This window comes from Coregonus clupeaformis, chromosome 24 (assembly GCF_020615455.1).
Source record: "Coregonus clupeaformis isolate EN_2021a chromosome 24, ASM2061545v1, whole genome shotgun sequence".
NCBI lineage: Eukaryota > Metazoa > Chordata > Actinopteri > Salmoniformes > Salmonidae > Coregonus > Coregonus clupeaformis.
Genome location: NC_059215.1, coordinates 54,532,783 through 54,549,216, shown reverse-complemented (window position 1 = coordinate 54,549,216; position 16,434 = coordinate 54,532,783). Strand labels below are relative to the sequence as shown.

General features: G+C 43.2%; 1 protein-coding gene across 1 annotated transcript in view; it reads right to left on the bottom strand.

Moving 5' to 3' along the window:
* Nucleotides 1-2,345: 2,345 nt before the first annotated feature.
* LOC121537871 (vasopressin V2 receptor-like) overlaps nt 2,346-16,434 on the bottom strand; it is a 41,948-nt gene continuing 27,859 nt past the window's right edge. The window contains exons 6-8 of the mRNA XM_041845496.2: nt 12,477-12,567; nt 11,685-11,834; nt 2,346-3,110 (exon numbers count right to left, since the gene is read on the bottom strand). Coding sequence (XP_041701430.1) covers nt 2,911-3,110; nt 11,685-11,834; nt 12,477-12,567 — 441 coding nt within the window. The 3' untranslated portion in view covers nt 2,346-2,910. The remainder of the gene's footprint in view (nt 3,111-11,684; nt 11,835-12,476; nt 12,568-16,434) is intronic.

Sequence of the window (16,434 nt, the reverse complement as noted above, 5' to 3'; positions counted from 1 at the left end):
CACTTCAATCAGTGTAGATGAAGGGGAGGAGACAGGTTTAAAGAATGATTTTTAAGCCTTGAGACAAGGATTGTGTATGTGTGCCATTCAGAGGGTGAATGGGCAAGACAAAATATTTCAGTGTCTTTGTATGGTAGTAGGTAGCAGGCGCACCGGTTTATGTCAAGAACTGCAATTAACTTTCGACACCTTGTAGAGTCCATGCCCCAACGAATTGAGGCTGGGGGGGGCTCAATATTAGGAAGGTTTCCTAATGTTTGGTATACTCAGTGTACGTAGTAATAATGATCTTATAAAACATTATTGTCGTCATAAGCATGTCATGCAGTTTAAGGACCTATGCAGTGTATTATAAGTAAGGGAATGGAAAATATAACAAAAACATACATACATCTGTACATACATCAACATAAGGTAGTAACAACGTGAACTCAAATATTTAAATTTCTCGTTTGTTTAGACGTAGAATAAATAAGAGATATAAACATATCTGGAACATATAGCATGACTCGAGGTCTGACGTAATATTAAACTGATCCCTGCTCTTTGTGGTTCGTCTGTCTGCCTAATAATAACCTGGTTAGATTCATCCTGAAACAGAGGGAGGCCCCTCTACTACAGTAAACACAGTATTATATTGTCCTAGGAAGGAAGGCCCCTCTACTACAGTAAATACAGTATTATATAATTCTAGGAAGGAAGGCCCCTACTATATTTTACATTGCTGCTACAAAAATAGAGGCACTTTGCTTGGCTGTGAGTGACTTGGATCTAGACTGGCCCCAGATCTGTTTGGTCTGCCTTGCCATGACAATGACCATAGCTGTCGGCAAAGCAGCACAAACAGATCTGAGACCAGGCTAATTTGGATCCTGATATCAACGGAATGATAGTTTCACCATAATACACAAAGCATTACTTTTGTTATTTTCTTTTACTTTAGTTTATTTAGTAAATATTTTCTTAACTCTATTTTCTTACAACTGCATTGTTGGTTAAGGGCTTGTAAGTAAGCATTTCACGGTAAAGTCTACACCTGTTGTATTTGGCGCATGTGACAAATAAAATTGGATTTGATGCTCTCATTCTATATTTAAACAATACAACTCATCTTAGGCCTACTAAAGTGTACTAAATTCATCTTCTCTGCATTGTTACTGTGCGTAAGACCTGAATATGTGACTATTCTTTGTTTCCTATGTAAATTTAGATATTGTAGTATAAAAATATTTGGTATATCGTCTTTTTTTGTTCTGTATCACTTTTCTCAAATACATTTCTGTTGGAGCTTTTACAATTATTGGATAAATATCGTACATACATTCATCATAATCTCTTACACAATCTATAAATACTAGTGATCGTACTGTTCCTCTGCCATACTTTAAATAAATATATTATACCATTTTTAATCGATTTAAATGGAATGGTCATACATTGGTGTGTGCTGTCGCAAAAAGTGATATTTGTAGTTTCCTTTGTTGTGTGGTCTGCGTGCGATCAATAATTGTATTTATTTTATACACTGTGTTATTACTTGTGTGTGCACTTGACACCATATATCCAAGATATGGTCATCACTGCATATTAGCAATGTGATATCTTTCTTCTCATATCTTTTCATGTTATTTACAGAAGTTCATTTGTTGTTGTGCACCTCAGTGTGTGAAAAGTCACGTTTCCTTGTGTTTATGAGTTATACACATGACACTCAGACATGAGAGTGGTGTTGCACTTCTAACAAGTACTGTATATCTGTATGAAATATAATCACATAACAGCTTATTGATGAAGCCTTGGCCTGTTAACTTAATTCACTCCTCTCTCTCTCTCTCTCTCTCTCTCTCTCTCTCTCTCTCTCTCTCTCTCTCTCTCTCTCTCTCTCTCTCTCTCTCTCTCTCTCTCTCTCTCTCTCTCTCTCTCTCTCTCTCTCTCTCTCTCTCTCTCTCTCTCTTTCTAACATGCTCTCATGTGTCTAGTGTTTATCCAGAGTATTTATTCAGATCCCTCTCTAGGTCTGATGTTACCGCATCGTTGAGTGTTTCTCCTCTCTTCCCCAGCCTTTCACAAGTCACCATTGTTCTTTCTTTCTTTCTTTTCTTGAAACTTGAGTTGCTGAATTCTGAATTCCACCCCAGGCATGCATTTATAATCCATTTTGTTTTGATTTACTGAAGTTTATCCATAATGTTAGCTTTCACTCTTCCGACCGTTCTCGAAGGATTGCTCTCAGAGTCCAAGTCATCCTCTGTTTGTTCTCCTTCCAAGAAAGGTCCTCTCGCTCTCTCGCTCTCTCGCTCTCTCTCTCTCTGCATAGCCGTAGTGAGCTTATGCGCTGCTTTGTACGTTAGGCATGCAGTAATATCCATCCCTCCTGTTCTCTTGCGTGGGGTGAAGTGATTAGCCGTGAAGGGAATCACATTCCTACTATAATTGTACTATTCTGTTTAGACGGAGACAGAGATGCAGAGACAGTTGCCTCAAATGAATCGATGTGCAGTGCGTTCCTATTCCATGCTGTATAGGTCTGTATTCCATGACATAGTGTTGATGTCTTCACTCACGTTTGTCCTCTGGTTAAATAACAACCTCCTCGGTGAACGGGTGAGGAGACAGAGGGGACAGGTGATGTTTCATAGGGGTCCTTCCTTCCCGGTCATAACACAGCTGTCCTTGTTTCCGTGTTGGGGGAAATGTGTTCGCTGCCTGGAGGTCAGTGCGGGCTGTCCTCTAGTCTAAGGTGCCGGCGGCAGTGGAGGTGGTGGTGGTGTGTGTGTGTGTGTGTGTGTGTGTGTGTGTGTATTTTGTGCTTTTCTATATATCTGCACGTGTGTGTGTGTGTGTGTGTGTGTGTGTGTGTGTATTTTGTGCTTTTCTATATATCTGCACGTGTGTATATACATGTGTGTGTCAGTAGAGACTGTCCTTGGTGGTGGAGGTGTGTGTGGTGGTGGAGTCGTCAGGAATGGAGCCCCTGCGGGAGGCTCTGGGTCTGCAGTGCAGCAGGGACTGCAGCTCCCTGGATACAGAGCTGCTGAAGAAGGTGTAGATCCAGGGGTTGGTACATGAGTTCAGACTGGCCAGCAGCATCAGGATAGTGAACGCCACGCCTGCAGAGAGAGAGAGAACACATGACGCAAAGACACACACACACAGCAAGACAAAGGCACATACTGTACAGTGCCTATAGAAAGTCTACACCCCTTTTTTCACATATTGTTGTGTTACAAAGTCGGGTTGACTGAATTTAATTGTGATTGTTTGTCATTGATCTACACAAAATACTCCATAATGTCAAAGTGCAAAGAAAACTCTACACATATGTACAAATTAATAGAAATGAAATAACTAAAATATAGTCATTGCATAAGTATTCACCCCCTTGTTTAGGCAAGCCTAAATTACACTGAACAAAAATATAAACGCAACATGTAAATAGCTGAAATATAAGATCCCAGAAGTTTTCCATTTGCACAAAAAGCTTATTTCGCTCAAATTTTGTAAACATGTTTGTTTACATCCCTGTTAGTGAGCATTTTCTCCTTTGCCAAAATAATCCATCCACCTGACAGGTGTGGCATATCAAGAAGCTGATTAAACAGCATGATCATTACACAGGTGCACCTTGTGCTGGGGACAATAAAAGGCCACTCTAAAATGTGCTGAGGAGTATTTCTGTCTGTAATAAATCCCTTTTGTGGGGACAAACTCATTCTGATTGGCTGTGCCTGACTCCAAAGTGGGTGGGCCCCTGCGCAGTCATGTGAAATCCATAGATTAGGGCCTAATTAATTAATTTAAATTACCTGATTTCCTTATATGAACTGTAACTCAGAAAAATCTTTGAAATTGATGCATGTTGCGTTTATATTTTTGTTCAGTATAGTTCAGAATAAAATTTCAATCACATAAGTTGTATGGACTCATCCTGTGTGAAATAATAGAGGTTGACATGATTTTTGAATAACTACCCCTTCCTCTGTCCCCCACACATACAACATCTGTAAGGTCCCTCAGAAAAGCGTCTGCTAAATGGCATATTATTATTATATTATTATTATTATCAAGTATTGAATTTCAAGCACAGATTCAACAACAAAGACCAGGGAGCTTTCGAAAGCCTCATAAGGGAAGGGATTATTAGATGGGTAACAATAACAAATCAGACATTGAATATATCTCCAGTCGTCTGCTTCAATAGCCCATCCGTGACAAGGATCGACGAGTTGTACCATTTGGGACGCAACAATAGAGAGGTAAAGGTAATGAACCCCCCTTCTCTTTGGGAATAACAGAGAGAAATGAATTCGTAACAGTACCAGTATTCAGTATGGAAACTAACTGTTTACGATTCCCCAGTTTAGTTTGATTTCTCTCTGGCTCTATTACACGTCCTGTAAATGTCCTTCTGGGACAAAAACCTGGAAACATTACCTATTTCATTTGGCTACTTCGAACTTCTGATATGCAGTTTTTATGTAATAAGTAGGACAATCTTCACTGACCTCCTTCCTCTCTAGGACACTCTGCACTGACCTCCTCCCTCTCTGTATTGACCTCCTCCCTCTCTGCACTGACCTCCTCCCTCTCTAGGACACTCTGCACTGACCTCCTCCCTCTCTGCACTGACCTCTTCCCTCTCTGCACTGACCTCCTCCCTCTCTGCACTGACCTCCTCCCTCTCTGCACTGACCTCTTCCCTCTCTGAACTGACCTCTTCCCTCTCTGCACTGACCTCCTCCCTCTCTGCACTGACCTCTTCCCTCTCTGCACTGACCTCCTCCCTCTCTGCACTGACCTCCTCCCTCTCTGCACTGACCTCTTCCCTCTCTGAACTGACCTCTTCCCTCTCTGCACTGACCTCCTCCCTCTCTAGGACACTCTGCACTGACCTCCTCCCTCTCTGTATTGACCTCCTCCCTCTCTGCACTGACCTCCTCCCTCTCTAGGACACTCTGCACTGACCTCCTCCCTCTCTGCACTGACCTCTTCCCTCTCTGCACTGACCTCCTCCCTCTCTAGGACACTCTGCACTGACCTCCTCCCTCTCTGCATTGACCTCCTCCCTCTCTGCACTGACCTCCTCCCTCTCTAGGACACTCTTCACTGACCTCCTCCCTCTCTAGGACACTCTGCACTGACCTCCTCCCTCTCTGCACTGACCTCCTCCCTCTCTGCACTGACCTCCTCCCTCTCTAGGACACTCTGCACTGACCTCTTCCCTCTCTACTATTGCCAGTTCAGGAAGACAAAGAGGATCTGGGGATTGACTACAGACTACACAGCTAATAACAATCAATGTGACGTATGTGTGTGTATGTATGCGTGCATGTGTGTGTGTGCGCGACTTAATTCCTGTGTGTGTGTGTGTGTGTGTGTGTGTTTGTGTGTGTCTATTCATGTGTTTGTGTTGAACTCTGTATGCGAGCTGTTGGCAGAGGCTATTGTTGATGAAATGTCAACACCTGGCTGGTGTGTGAGGGCAGCAGGGGTGAAAACAGGTTATTTACTGACACAGATATGTCCTGTGTTCTCCGCTTCAGATGAGAGAAGAAAAAACTAACCCAGAGTTTAGAAGTTCGAAGGCAGCTGTACTGTCAGTAACGACTTGGGCTTATTACTTTGCTCTGCCTGCTTTACCATACACTGCCAAACTGGGACAACAATATAGGCTTTCGCTCCAACATTTGACAGAGTTATGTTACGGTGGCGTTACGTAAATAATAGTTCTGAATCAGTGAATCGGAGGAAGGAATAAATGGAACGGTATAACCGATCAAACACTTGGTTTTCATGCGTTTTATATTATTATAAGACGTCCTCCCACCAGCCTCCACGTTTCTGGATATGAAGAGAAGAGATATTTATTAGGACCTCAATTACTCAAATATTATATGCACAGTAGATTTATTCCCAAAATTAAAATTAGATTTTGACTTGGGGGCTAGGGGCACTGAGTTGAAAGGAATCAAATTCACTCTGTATGGAAAACTAAGGCAAACTCCAGGGTGGTTTTGGACATACACAGTGTGCTTAGTGTGTGTATTTGTGTGTTTCTGTGTGTGTGTTTATGTGCGTGCTATGTGCATGCATGTTTCTGTGTGTGTGCGTGTGTATGTGTAGGGCTGTTACATTGACCGTATTACTGCCACACCGGTGGTCACAAGTCATGAAGGCAGTCAAATTCCACGTGACTGTTTAGTCACGGTAACTAGGCTTCTCCAAGCTTTGATGCTGCGGATGGTCATTAGTAGCCTGCCAAACTTGCCAACTGCCTGGTACTCAGCACACTATTGTCCCTCTAATCACTCTGAAATCAATGCAAATGTAATCGAAAATCAAATCAAACACTTCATGAGAGCCTATGAGTTCATGTTGCGCAACACTTCTATAGGCTATGCAATTGCATGAGAAAACTGAGATTTGATGGCCTCTATTAAAAAGAGGAGGATCCCATTCGTTTTCTAAAGGCTAGGCCTACTACAGTGAGGGAAAAAAGTATTTGATCCCCTGCTGATTTTGTACGTTTGCCCACTGACAAAGAAATTTTTCATTCTATCATTTTTTAATGGTAGGTTTATTTGAACAGTGAGAGACAGAATAACAACAAAAAAATCCAGAAAAACTCATGTCGAAAATGTTATAAATTGATTTGCATTTTAATGAGGGAAATAAGTATTTGACCCCTCTGCAAAACATGACTTAGTACTTGGTGGCAAAACCCTTGTTGACAATCACAGAGGTCAGACGTTTCTTGTAGTTGGCCACCAGGTTTGCACACATCTCAGGAGGGATTTTTGTCCCACTCCTCTTTGCAGATCTTCTCCAAGTCATTAAGGTTTCGAGGCTGACGTTTGGCAACTCGAACCTTCAGCTCCCTCCACAGATTTTCTATGGGATTAAGGTCTGGAGACTGGCTAGGCCACTCCAGGACGTAAATATGCTTCTTCTTGAGCCACTCCTTTGTTACCTTGGCCGTGTGTTTTGGGTCATTGTCATGCTGGAATACCCATCCACGACCCATTTTCAATGCCCTAGCTGAGGGAAGGAGGTTGTCACCCAAGATTTGACGGTACATGGCCCCGTCCATCGTCCCTTTGATGCGGTGAAGTTGTCCTGTACCCTTAGCAGAAAAACACCCCCAAAGCATGATGTTTCCACCTCCATGTTTGACGGTGGGGATGGTGTTCTTGGGGTCATAGGCAGCATTCCTCCTCCTCCAAACACGGCGAGTTGAGTTGATGCCAAAGAGCTCCATTTTGGTCTCATCTGACCACAACACTTTTACCCAGTTCTCCTCTGAATAATTCAGATTTTCATTGGCAAACTTCAGACGGCCCTGTATATGTGCTTTCTTGAGCAGGGGGACCTTGCGGGGCCTGCAGGATTTCAGTCCTTCACGGCGTAGTGTGTTACCAATTGTTTTCTTGGTGACTATGGTCCCAGCTTCCTTGAGATCATTGACAAGATCCTCCCGTGTAGTTCTGGGCTGATTCCTCACCGTTCTCATGATCATTGCAACTCCACGAGGTGAGATCTTGCATGGAGCCCCAGGCAGAGGGAGATTGACAGTTATTTTGTGTTTCTTCCATTTGCGAATAATAGCACCAACTGTTTTCACCTTCTCACCAAGCTGCTTGGCGATGGTCTTGTAGCCCATTCCAGCCTTGTGTAGGTCTACAATCTTGTCCCTGACATCCTTGGAGAGCTCTTTGGTCTTGGCCATGGTGGAGAGTTTGGAATCTGATTGATTGATTGCTTCTGTGGACAGGTGTCTTTTATACAGGTAACAAGCTGAGATAAGGAGCACTCCCTTTAAGAGTGTGCGCCTAATCTCAACTCATTACCTGTATAAAAGACACCTGGGATCCAGAAATCTTTCTGATTGAGAGGGTGTCAAATACTTATTTCCCTCATTAAAATGCAAATCAATTTATAACATTTTTGACATGCGTTTTTCTGGATTTTTTGTTGTTAGTCTGTCTCTCACTGTTCAAATAAACCTACCATTAAAATTATAGACTGATCATTTCTTTGTCAGTGGACAAACGTACAAAATCAGCAGGGGATCAAATACTTTTTTCCCTCACTGTGTATTTATTTCTCAACTTTCCTAATATTAAGCACATTGCTTTGCTTTACAACAGGAGTATAGCCTACCTGGCTGGCATGAAAATGAACCACGGTAAAAGCGTCCTCCATTCACTATTTAAGTGTATAGATTACATGTATTTTTTCCCCTGCCCCTTTTCCGAGACAGGTGCATGATTACAGTCCATTCCAAATCAAAACTAATTCACACATACATTTACATTATTTAGTATATGTAAAGGCACGATTAAATCAAGAATAGTCTAATAGGTGAGAATATTAGCCGATCACTTGTGAATAATACAGTGCCTTCGGAAAGTATTCAGACCCCTTGACTTTTTCCACATTGTTAGGTTACAGCCTTAATCTAAAATTGATTAAATAATTTTTTCCCTCATCAATCTACACACAATACCCTATAATGACAAAGCAAAAACAGGTTTTTTGAAATGTTTGCTAATTTATTACAAATGAAAATTTCACATAAAATTTTTACATTTACATAAGTATTCAGACCCTTTACTCAGTACTTTGTTGAAGCACCTTTGGCAGCGATTACAGCCTTGAGTCTTCTTGGGTATGATGCTACAAGCTTGGCACACCTGTATTTGGGGAGTTTCTCCCATTCTTCTCTGCAGATCCTCTCAAACTCTGTCAGGTTGGATGGGGAGCATTGCTGCACAGCTATTTTCAGGTCTCTCCAGAAATGTTCGATCGGGTTCAAGTCCGGGCTCTGGCTGGGCCACTCAAGGACATTTAGAGACTTGTCCTGAAGCCACTCCTGCATTGTCTTGGCTGTGTGCTTAGGGTCGTTGTCCTGTTGGAAGGTGAACCTTCACCCCAGTCTGAGGTCCTGAGCGCTCTGGAGCAGGTTTTCATCAAGGATCTCGCTGTACTTTGCTCTGTTCATTTTTGCCTCGATCCTGACTAGTCTCCCAGTCCCTGCCGCTGAAAAACATCCCCACAGCATAATGCTGCCACCACCATGCTTCACTGTAGGGATGGAGCAAGGCTTCCTTCAGACGTGATGCTTGGCATTCAGGCCAAAGAGTTCAATCTTGGTTTCATCAGACCAGAGAATCTTGTTTCTCATGGTCTGAGAGTCTTTAGGTGCCTTTTGGCAAACTCCAAGCGGGCTATCATGTGCCTTTTACTGAGGAGTGGCTTCCGTCTGGCCACTCTACCATAAAGGCCTGATTGGGGGAGTGCTGCAGAGATGGTTGTCCTTCTGGAAGGTTCTCCCATCTCCACAAAGGAACTCTAGAGCTCTGTCAGAGTGAACATCAGGTTCTTGGTCACCTCCCTGACCAAGGCCCTTCTCCCCCATTGCTCAGTTTGGCCGGGCGTCCAGCTCTAGGAAGAGTCTTGGTGGTTCCAAACTTCTTCCATTTAAGAATGATGGAGGCCACTGTGTTCTTTGGGACCTTCAAAGCTGCAGACATTTTTTGGTACCCTTCCCAAGATCTTTTCCCTCGACACAATCCTGTCTTGGAGCTCTACTGACAATTCCTTCGACCTCATGGCTTGGTTGTTTCTCTGACATGCACTGTCAACTGTGGGACCTTATATAGACAGGTGTGTGCCTTTCCAAATCATGTCCAATCAATTGAATTTACCACAGGTGGACTCCAATCAAGTTGTAGAAACATCTCAAGGATGATCAATGGAAACAGGATGCACCTGAGCTGAATTTCGAGTCTCATCACAAAGGGTCTGAATACTTATGTAAATGTTTTGAATTTGTTATAAATATGCAAATAATTCTAAAAACCTGTTTTCACTTTGTAATTATGGGGTATTGTCTGTAGATTGCTGAGGATTTTTATTTATTTAATTAATTTTAGAATAAGGCTGTAACGTAACAAAATATGGAAAAAGTCAAGGGGTCTGAATACTTTCCGAAGGCACTGTATATTATCACTTGTGAATGATGCCCAGCGTGTGTACAGTAAGGCAATAAACAGCACATGCCTTTTTTAGCTAATTTTTCAAATCATAGTCCCACACCTCATGTAGCCTAGTCCATAGGCCGATATGTTTGGATAAGGTTTGTATCACAACTAAAGTGGCCAAATCACTTCTTAAAATTAAGCTCATTAATCCGCTTTACACCCGGTGTAGCGCCTAACTGTCATACATAGGCGACACGTGAGTTTCTATTTTGGGTAAGATAATTTTCACCATAAAAATGCATAATCGCATTTGTGATCACTTTTAAGAATGGTGTTTTTCCACTAATTGATTGCATTTTGGAACATTCACGCTTATAGCCTACTGCCGTGTGCACATTGCTGCACTTATAATGTGAAGAAATAGCCTAATATTTTATCAACATTTTAAGCTAAACGTTCTGATCTGTTGCATCAGCCTCATTGCTTTTAAATGTTTTTTTGACGCAAGTGGTTGTATTAATTTGGGATCTATCGCATTCCGCAACTGTCCCAGACTGTTTGGAATATTTATTTCTCACACAGAAGGACAAGTTGACCAATAGAATAGGTCAACTTTTATACTATGGGGGAAAGTAGATTAACATAGGCTAGTGCTTTTGCTGTTCGTTAGGCTTACTCACCTTGTTGGCTGACGAAAAGTAAATGTGGACAGTGAGAAGGACCCAATCACATGACGGGCATTGGCTAATAAGAATTGAGATATCTGAGAGAGTCATGTGAGTGAGCGGTGCTTCGGAGCACGCAGCCGGGAGAAGGGAATTATAATTATTATATTCAGCCCAGGGCACAACGGCCACTGGCCGCAAAAGGCATGGATTTTTTTTAGGGGCATTACAGCCACACAAGGGAGATGCCACTGGGAAATTCGAGGCATTATCAAGTGCTTGTCAAATTGTGTATGAGAGACTGATGAAGTGTGTGCAGTCTGCGCAAGAAACAAAGCCTTTCATGTGACTTTTTTCAAATCATCCTTATAGTCGCATCATGCAGCCTTAGAATGTATTAAAAATCTAAACATATAGCCCAACGTATGTATCACAACTAAAGTTGCATAAATAACTCTACATTAAGCATATAGGAGGACCTGTTTCTTTGTTAACTGCTCAACACAGAATAGCTGCATGTGTGCACTCCCTCAAATCGTTTGGAGAAAATACCCTGTCTATTTTATACAGCTATGTTCAATTGGTTTCTTCATACTATAAAATAATAGAAAATAATGCCAGGGAATTCTAATATTGTCTGCTAAATGAACTAGTGTAGCCCACAGCCATATGGCATAGCCAGATCAGGGCCTAACATAAGGACAACTCAGAGTATGCTATTCTGTTCTTCTGAAATATACAACATCTTCATATCATGTTACTTTAGGCCTGTCTAAAATAAATAATGGATTTATTGTGATGGTGTAGGCTATATTAAAGGGATTTATTATACTTTTTTAAATGTCGATGTTCCAAAGGTCTGCATCAGTGGCTTGTAGGCTATGTGTGGAAGCCAGGAGATGCTAAATGTGTTTGTTACTTAATGGTCAATTACGTGACACCGCCAATGATTTGCTTGACAATCACCGGCTGACAAAATGTCATGACCGCCACAGCCCTTGTATGTGCGTTCGTGTGTGCGTCTTGGACCTCTTACCTTGGTCTGGAGGGTTGGGGTCCCAGGCAGCCCACAGCTGGACGATGAAGAAGGGGGACCAGCAGACTGTGTACACCAACACTATCACCAGAGTCATCCTCACCGTCTTAGACATGGCCTTGGAGATGGAGGGGGGCGTCAGGGCCAGAGGGGGTGGGGGAGGGTACTCCAGGGAGGGGAGTGGAGAGGAGACACGCCGGGCGGAGGAGGGGAGCTCGTAGGAGGTGTAGGACTCATGGCAGTAGCAGCCGCCATTGTTAGGAGGCACTGAACCACCGCCACATCCACCAGAGGGGACTGGGCCATGGGAGCCATATGATGGGGGAACTACAGCTGTACTGGAGTCCCTCCGGTCACTAAGGCCGGGGCTGGAGGGGAGGGGGAGGTTATCTGGGGTGTTGAAGGGGATTGGCTGTGCTGCTACTGCTGCTGTGTGGTCGTTGTGACAGCTGCTGCACTGTGGGCAGGGGGACAAGTAGTCATAACAGTCTGATGGGGGGACAGCTGTAGACTGGGGGGAGAGGGGGGAGAGAGGGGTACAGAGAGAGCTGGAGGGGTTGTTGTTCATAGTCTTTAGAAGCTGTCCTTCTCCTACTCCTCTCCCCCCTCCTCCTCTGCCCCCTTCGCCCCCTCTTTCTCCGCCTACTCCTCTCCCACCTCCGCCCCCTCCTCCTTCTACTCCCCTCCCGCCTCTCCCCCCTTCTCCTCCTCCTCCTCCTCCTCCTCCTCCTCCTCCTCTCCCCCGTTCCCTTGTCGTTCTGCTATCCTCCTTTTTGACTCTGTGGAAGTGGAAGATGACAGCGTTGTTCTTCTTGAGCTCTGCTGACACCACCCTCTCTGACTTCAGATAGATGTTGTTGTGAATCTCTCTGAAAATCCGGATCTGGAATGAGAAAGAAATAGATGAATGAATGAATGAATTAATTAATTAATAAATGTGTCTAATTTATTTAGCTAGATACTAAAATAACATAATATGTAAATGTAATAGAACAAAATATACTGAATAAAAATATAAACGCAACATGTAAAGTGATGTTCCCATGTTTCATGAGCTGAAATAAAAGATCCCAGAAATGTTCCTTACACACAAAAAGCTTATTTCTCTCAACATTTGTGCACACATTTGTTTACATCCCTGTTAGTGAGCATTTTCTCCTTTGTCAAGGTAATCCATCCACCTGACAGGTATGGTATATCAAGAAGCTGATTAAACAGCATGATCATTACACAGGTGCACCTTGTGCTGGGGACAATAAAAGGCCACACTAAAATGTGCAGTTTTGTCACGCAACACAATGCCACAGATGTCTCAAGTTTTGAGGGAGTGTGCAATTGGCATGCTAACTGCAGGAATGTCCACCAAAGCTGTTGCCAGATAATTGAATGTTGGTTTCTCTACCATAAGCCGCCTCCAACTTCATTTTAGAGAATTTGGTAGTACGTCCAACGGCCTCACAACCGCAGACCACGTGTAACCACGCCAGCCCAGGACCTCCACTTCAGGCTTCTTCACCTGTGGGATCGTCTGAGACCAGTTAACCGGACAGCTGATGAAACTGAGGAGTATTTCTGTCTGTAATAAAGCCCTTTTGTGGGGAAAAACTCATTTTGATTGGCTGGGCCTGGCTCCCCAGTGGGTGGGCCTGGCTCCCAAATGGGTCGGCCTATGCCATCCCAGACCCACTCATGGCTGCGCCCTGCCCAGTCATGTGAAATCCATAGAGTAGGGCCTAATTAAATTATTTCAATTGACTGATTTCAGTATATGAGCCCGTAACTCAGTAAAATCGTTGAAATTGTTGCATGTTGCATTTACAGTGGCTTACGAAAGTAATCACCCCCCTTGGCAGTTTTCCTATTTTGTTGCCTTACAACCTGGAATTAAAATGGATTTTTGGGGGGTTTGTATCATTTGATTTACACAACATGCCTACCACTTTGAAGATGCAAAATGTTATTTCTTGTGAAACAAACAAGAAATAAGACAAAAAAACAGAAAACTTGAGCGTACATAACTATTCACCCCCCCAAAGTCAATACTTTGTAGAGCCACCTTTTGCAGCAATTACAGCTGCAAGTCTCTTGGGGTATGTCTCTATAAGCTTGGCACACCTAGCCACTGGGATTTGTGCCTATTCTTCAAGGCAAAACTGCTCCAGCTCCACCAAGTTGGATGGGTTCGGCTGGTGTACAGCAATCTTTAACTCATACCACAGATTCTCAATTGGATTGAGGTCTGGGCTTTGATTAGGCCATTCCAAGACATTTAAATGTTTCCCCTTAAACCAGTATGTTAGCAGTATGCTTAGGGTCATTGTCCTGCTGGAAGGTGAGCCTCTGTCCCAGTCTCAAATCTCTGGAAGACTGAAACAGGTTTCCCTCAAGAATTTCCCTGTATTTAGCGCCATCCATCATTCCTTCAATTCTGACCAGTTTCCCAGTCCCTGCCGATGAAAAATATCCCCACAGCATGATGCTGCTACCACCATGCTTCACTGTGGGGATGGTGTTCTCGGGGTGATATGAGAGGTGTTGGCTTTGCACCAGACATAGTGTTTTCCTTGATGGCCAAAAAGCTCAATTTTAGTCTTATCTGACCAGAGTACCTTCTTCCATATGTTTGGGGAGTCTTCCACATGCCTTTTGACGAACACCAAACGTGTTTGCTTATTTTTTTCTTTAAGCAAAGGCTTTTTTCTGGCCACTCTTCCGTAAAGCCCAGCTCTGTGGAGTGTACAGCTTAAAGTGGTCCTATGGGCAGATACTCCAATCTCCGCTGTGGAGCTTTGCAGCTCCTTCAGGGTTATCTTTGGTCTCTTTGTTGCCTCTCTGGTTAGTGACCTCCTTGCCTGGTCCATGAGTTTTGGTGGGCGGCCCTCTCTTGGCAGGTTTATTGTGGTGCCATATTCTTTCCATTTTTTAATAATGGATTTAATGGTGCGCCGTGGGAGGTTCAAAGTTTCAGATATTTCTTTATAACCCAACCCTGATCTATACATCTCCACAACTTTGTCCCTGACCTGTTTGGAGAGTTCCTTGGTCTTCATGGTGCCGCTTGCTTGGTGGTGCCCCTTGCTTAGTGGTGTTGCAGACTCTGGGGCCTTTCAGAACAGGTGTATATATACTGAGATCATATGACAGATCATGTGACACTTAGATTGCACGCAGGTGGACTTTATTTAACTAATTATGTGACTTCTGAAGGTAATTGGTTGCACCAGATCTTATTTAGGGGCTTCATAGCAAAGGGGGTGATACATAGGCACGTACCACTTTTCCGTGATTTATTTTTTAGAATTTTTTTAAACAAGTAATTATTTTCATTTCACTTCACCAGTTTGGACTATTTTGTGTATGTCCATTACATGAAATACAAATACAAATGCATTTAAATTACAGGTTGTAATGCAACAAAATAGGAAAAATGCCAACGAGGATGAATACTTTTGCAAGGCACTGTATATTTTTTATTCAGTTTAGTTAAAACTAATAGAAAAAAATCCCGTAGACAATAAAAAAATATTTTGGAACAGACTCCTAAACCCAATCATCCCAACACAGACACCAAACTCAGACTTATTGTCCTTTTTAACTCAATTAAGTCCTAGATTCTGTTTCCGGAAAAAGCACATGACTCCAGCAGGTCAGGAGAAACTGGGTCATAGAACAATGTCCTGCCAAACCACGTTAAGAAGGACATAATTTGATCAGACCTGGGTTCAACTACTATTTGAAATAATTTCAAATGTTGTAGCTGAGCTTGATTTTGCTTGCCTGGCACAATGGAACCAATAGAATAGTCCCAAAATGACAAACCTGCCCATCTGGGGAACTCCAGGCAGGGTAAATCAAACACAAATAATATATTTGGTGCACAATTGGCCCAGCGTCGTCCAGGGTAGGGGAGGGAATGGCCGGCAGGGATGTAGCTCAGTTGGTAGAGCATGGCGTTTGCAACGCCAGGGTTGTGGGTTCGATTCCCATGGGGGGCCAGTATGAAAAAAATAAAAAATAATAATGTATGCACTCACTAACTGTAAGTCGCTCTGGATAAGAGCGTCTGCGTAATGACTTAAATGTAAATGTATTTGAACCCAGTTCTGCACTTGATATGAAACACAAATTAATTCAATGTCCCTAATCTTTGGCTGGGATCTGGTTCATTTGTCTGATATTCTGGTTCCCTGTGGGGTACCTCATGGTGGGTAGTGTCCTGACAGGCTGGCCACACAGCAGTGGGTCTACAGTGGGCTGTATTAATTAGGCCAGGGGGAACAGCAAATAGCTAGACCCTGGGAATATCTTTCCTTAAATAGAGCAGCCAGCCCTCTCTCTCTCTGATTCTGACTGGACCAGTTGGAGGCAGCCTAGAATGTTTCTATCTCCCACGGGAAGCTACATAACACCAGCCACCGAGCCTGTCCAGTCTGATCTGATAGAACTGACCCCCTAGGGCGTATTGGACAATGCCTGCCAAATACCGCTCCATCAAAACAGAACACGCTTTATTCATGCTTGACATGCTTCAGTTTTTGGATTCTGTGTATTTTATTGTCTCGGGGATGGCAGGTAGCCTAGAGGACTTTATTCCCTATGTAGTGCAGAGGAGGCTGGTGGGAGGAGCTATAGGAGGACTGGCTCAATGTAATGGCTGGAATTAAATCAATGTTTCCATTTGTTTGATGTGTTTGGTACCATTCCATTGATTCCATTCCAGCCATTACAATGAGTCCTTCCTCTTATAGCT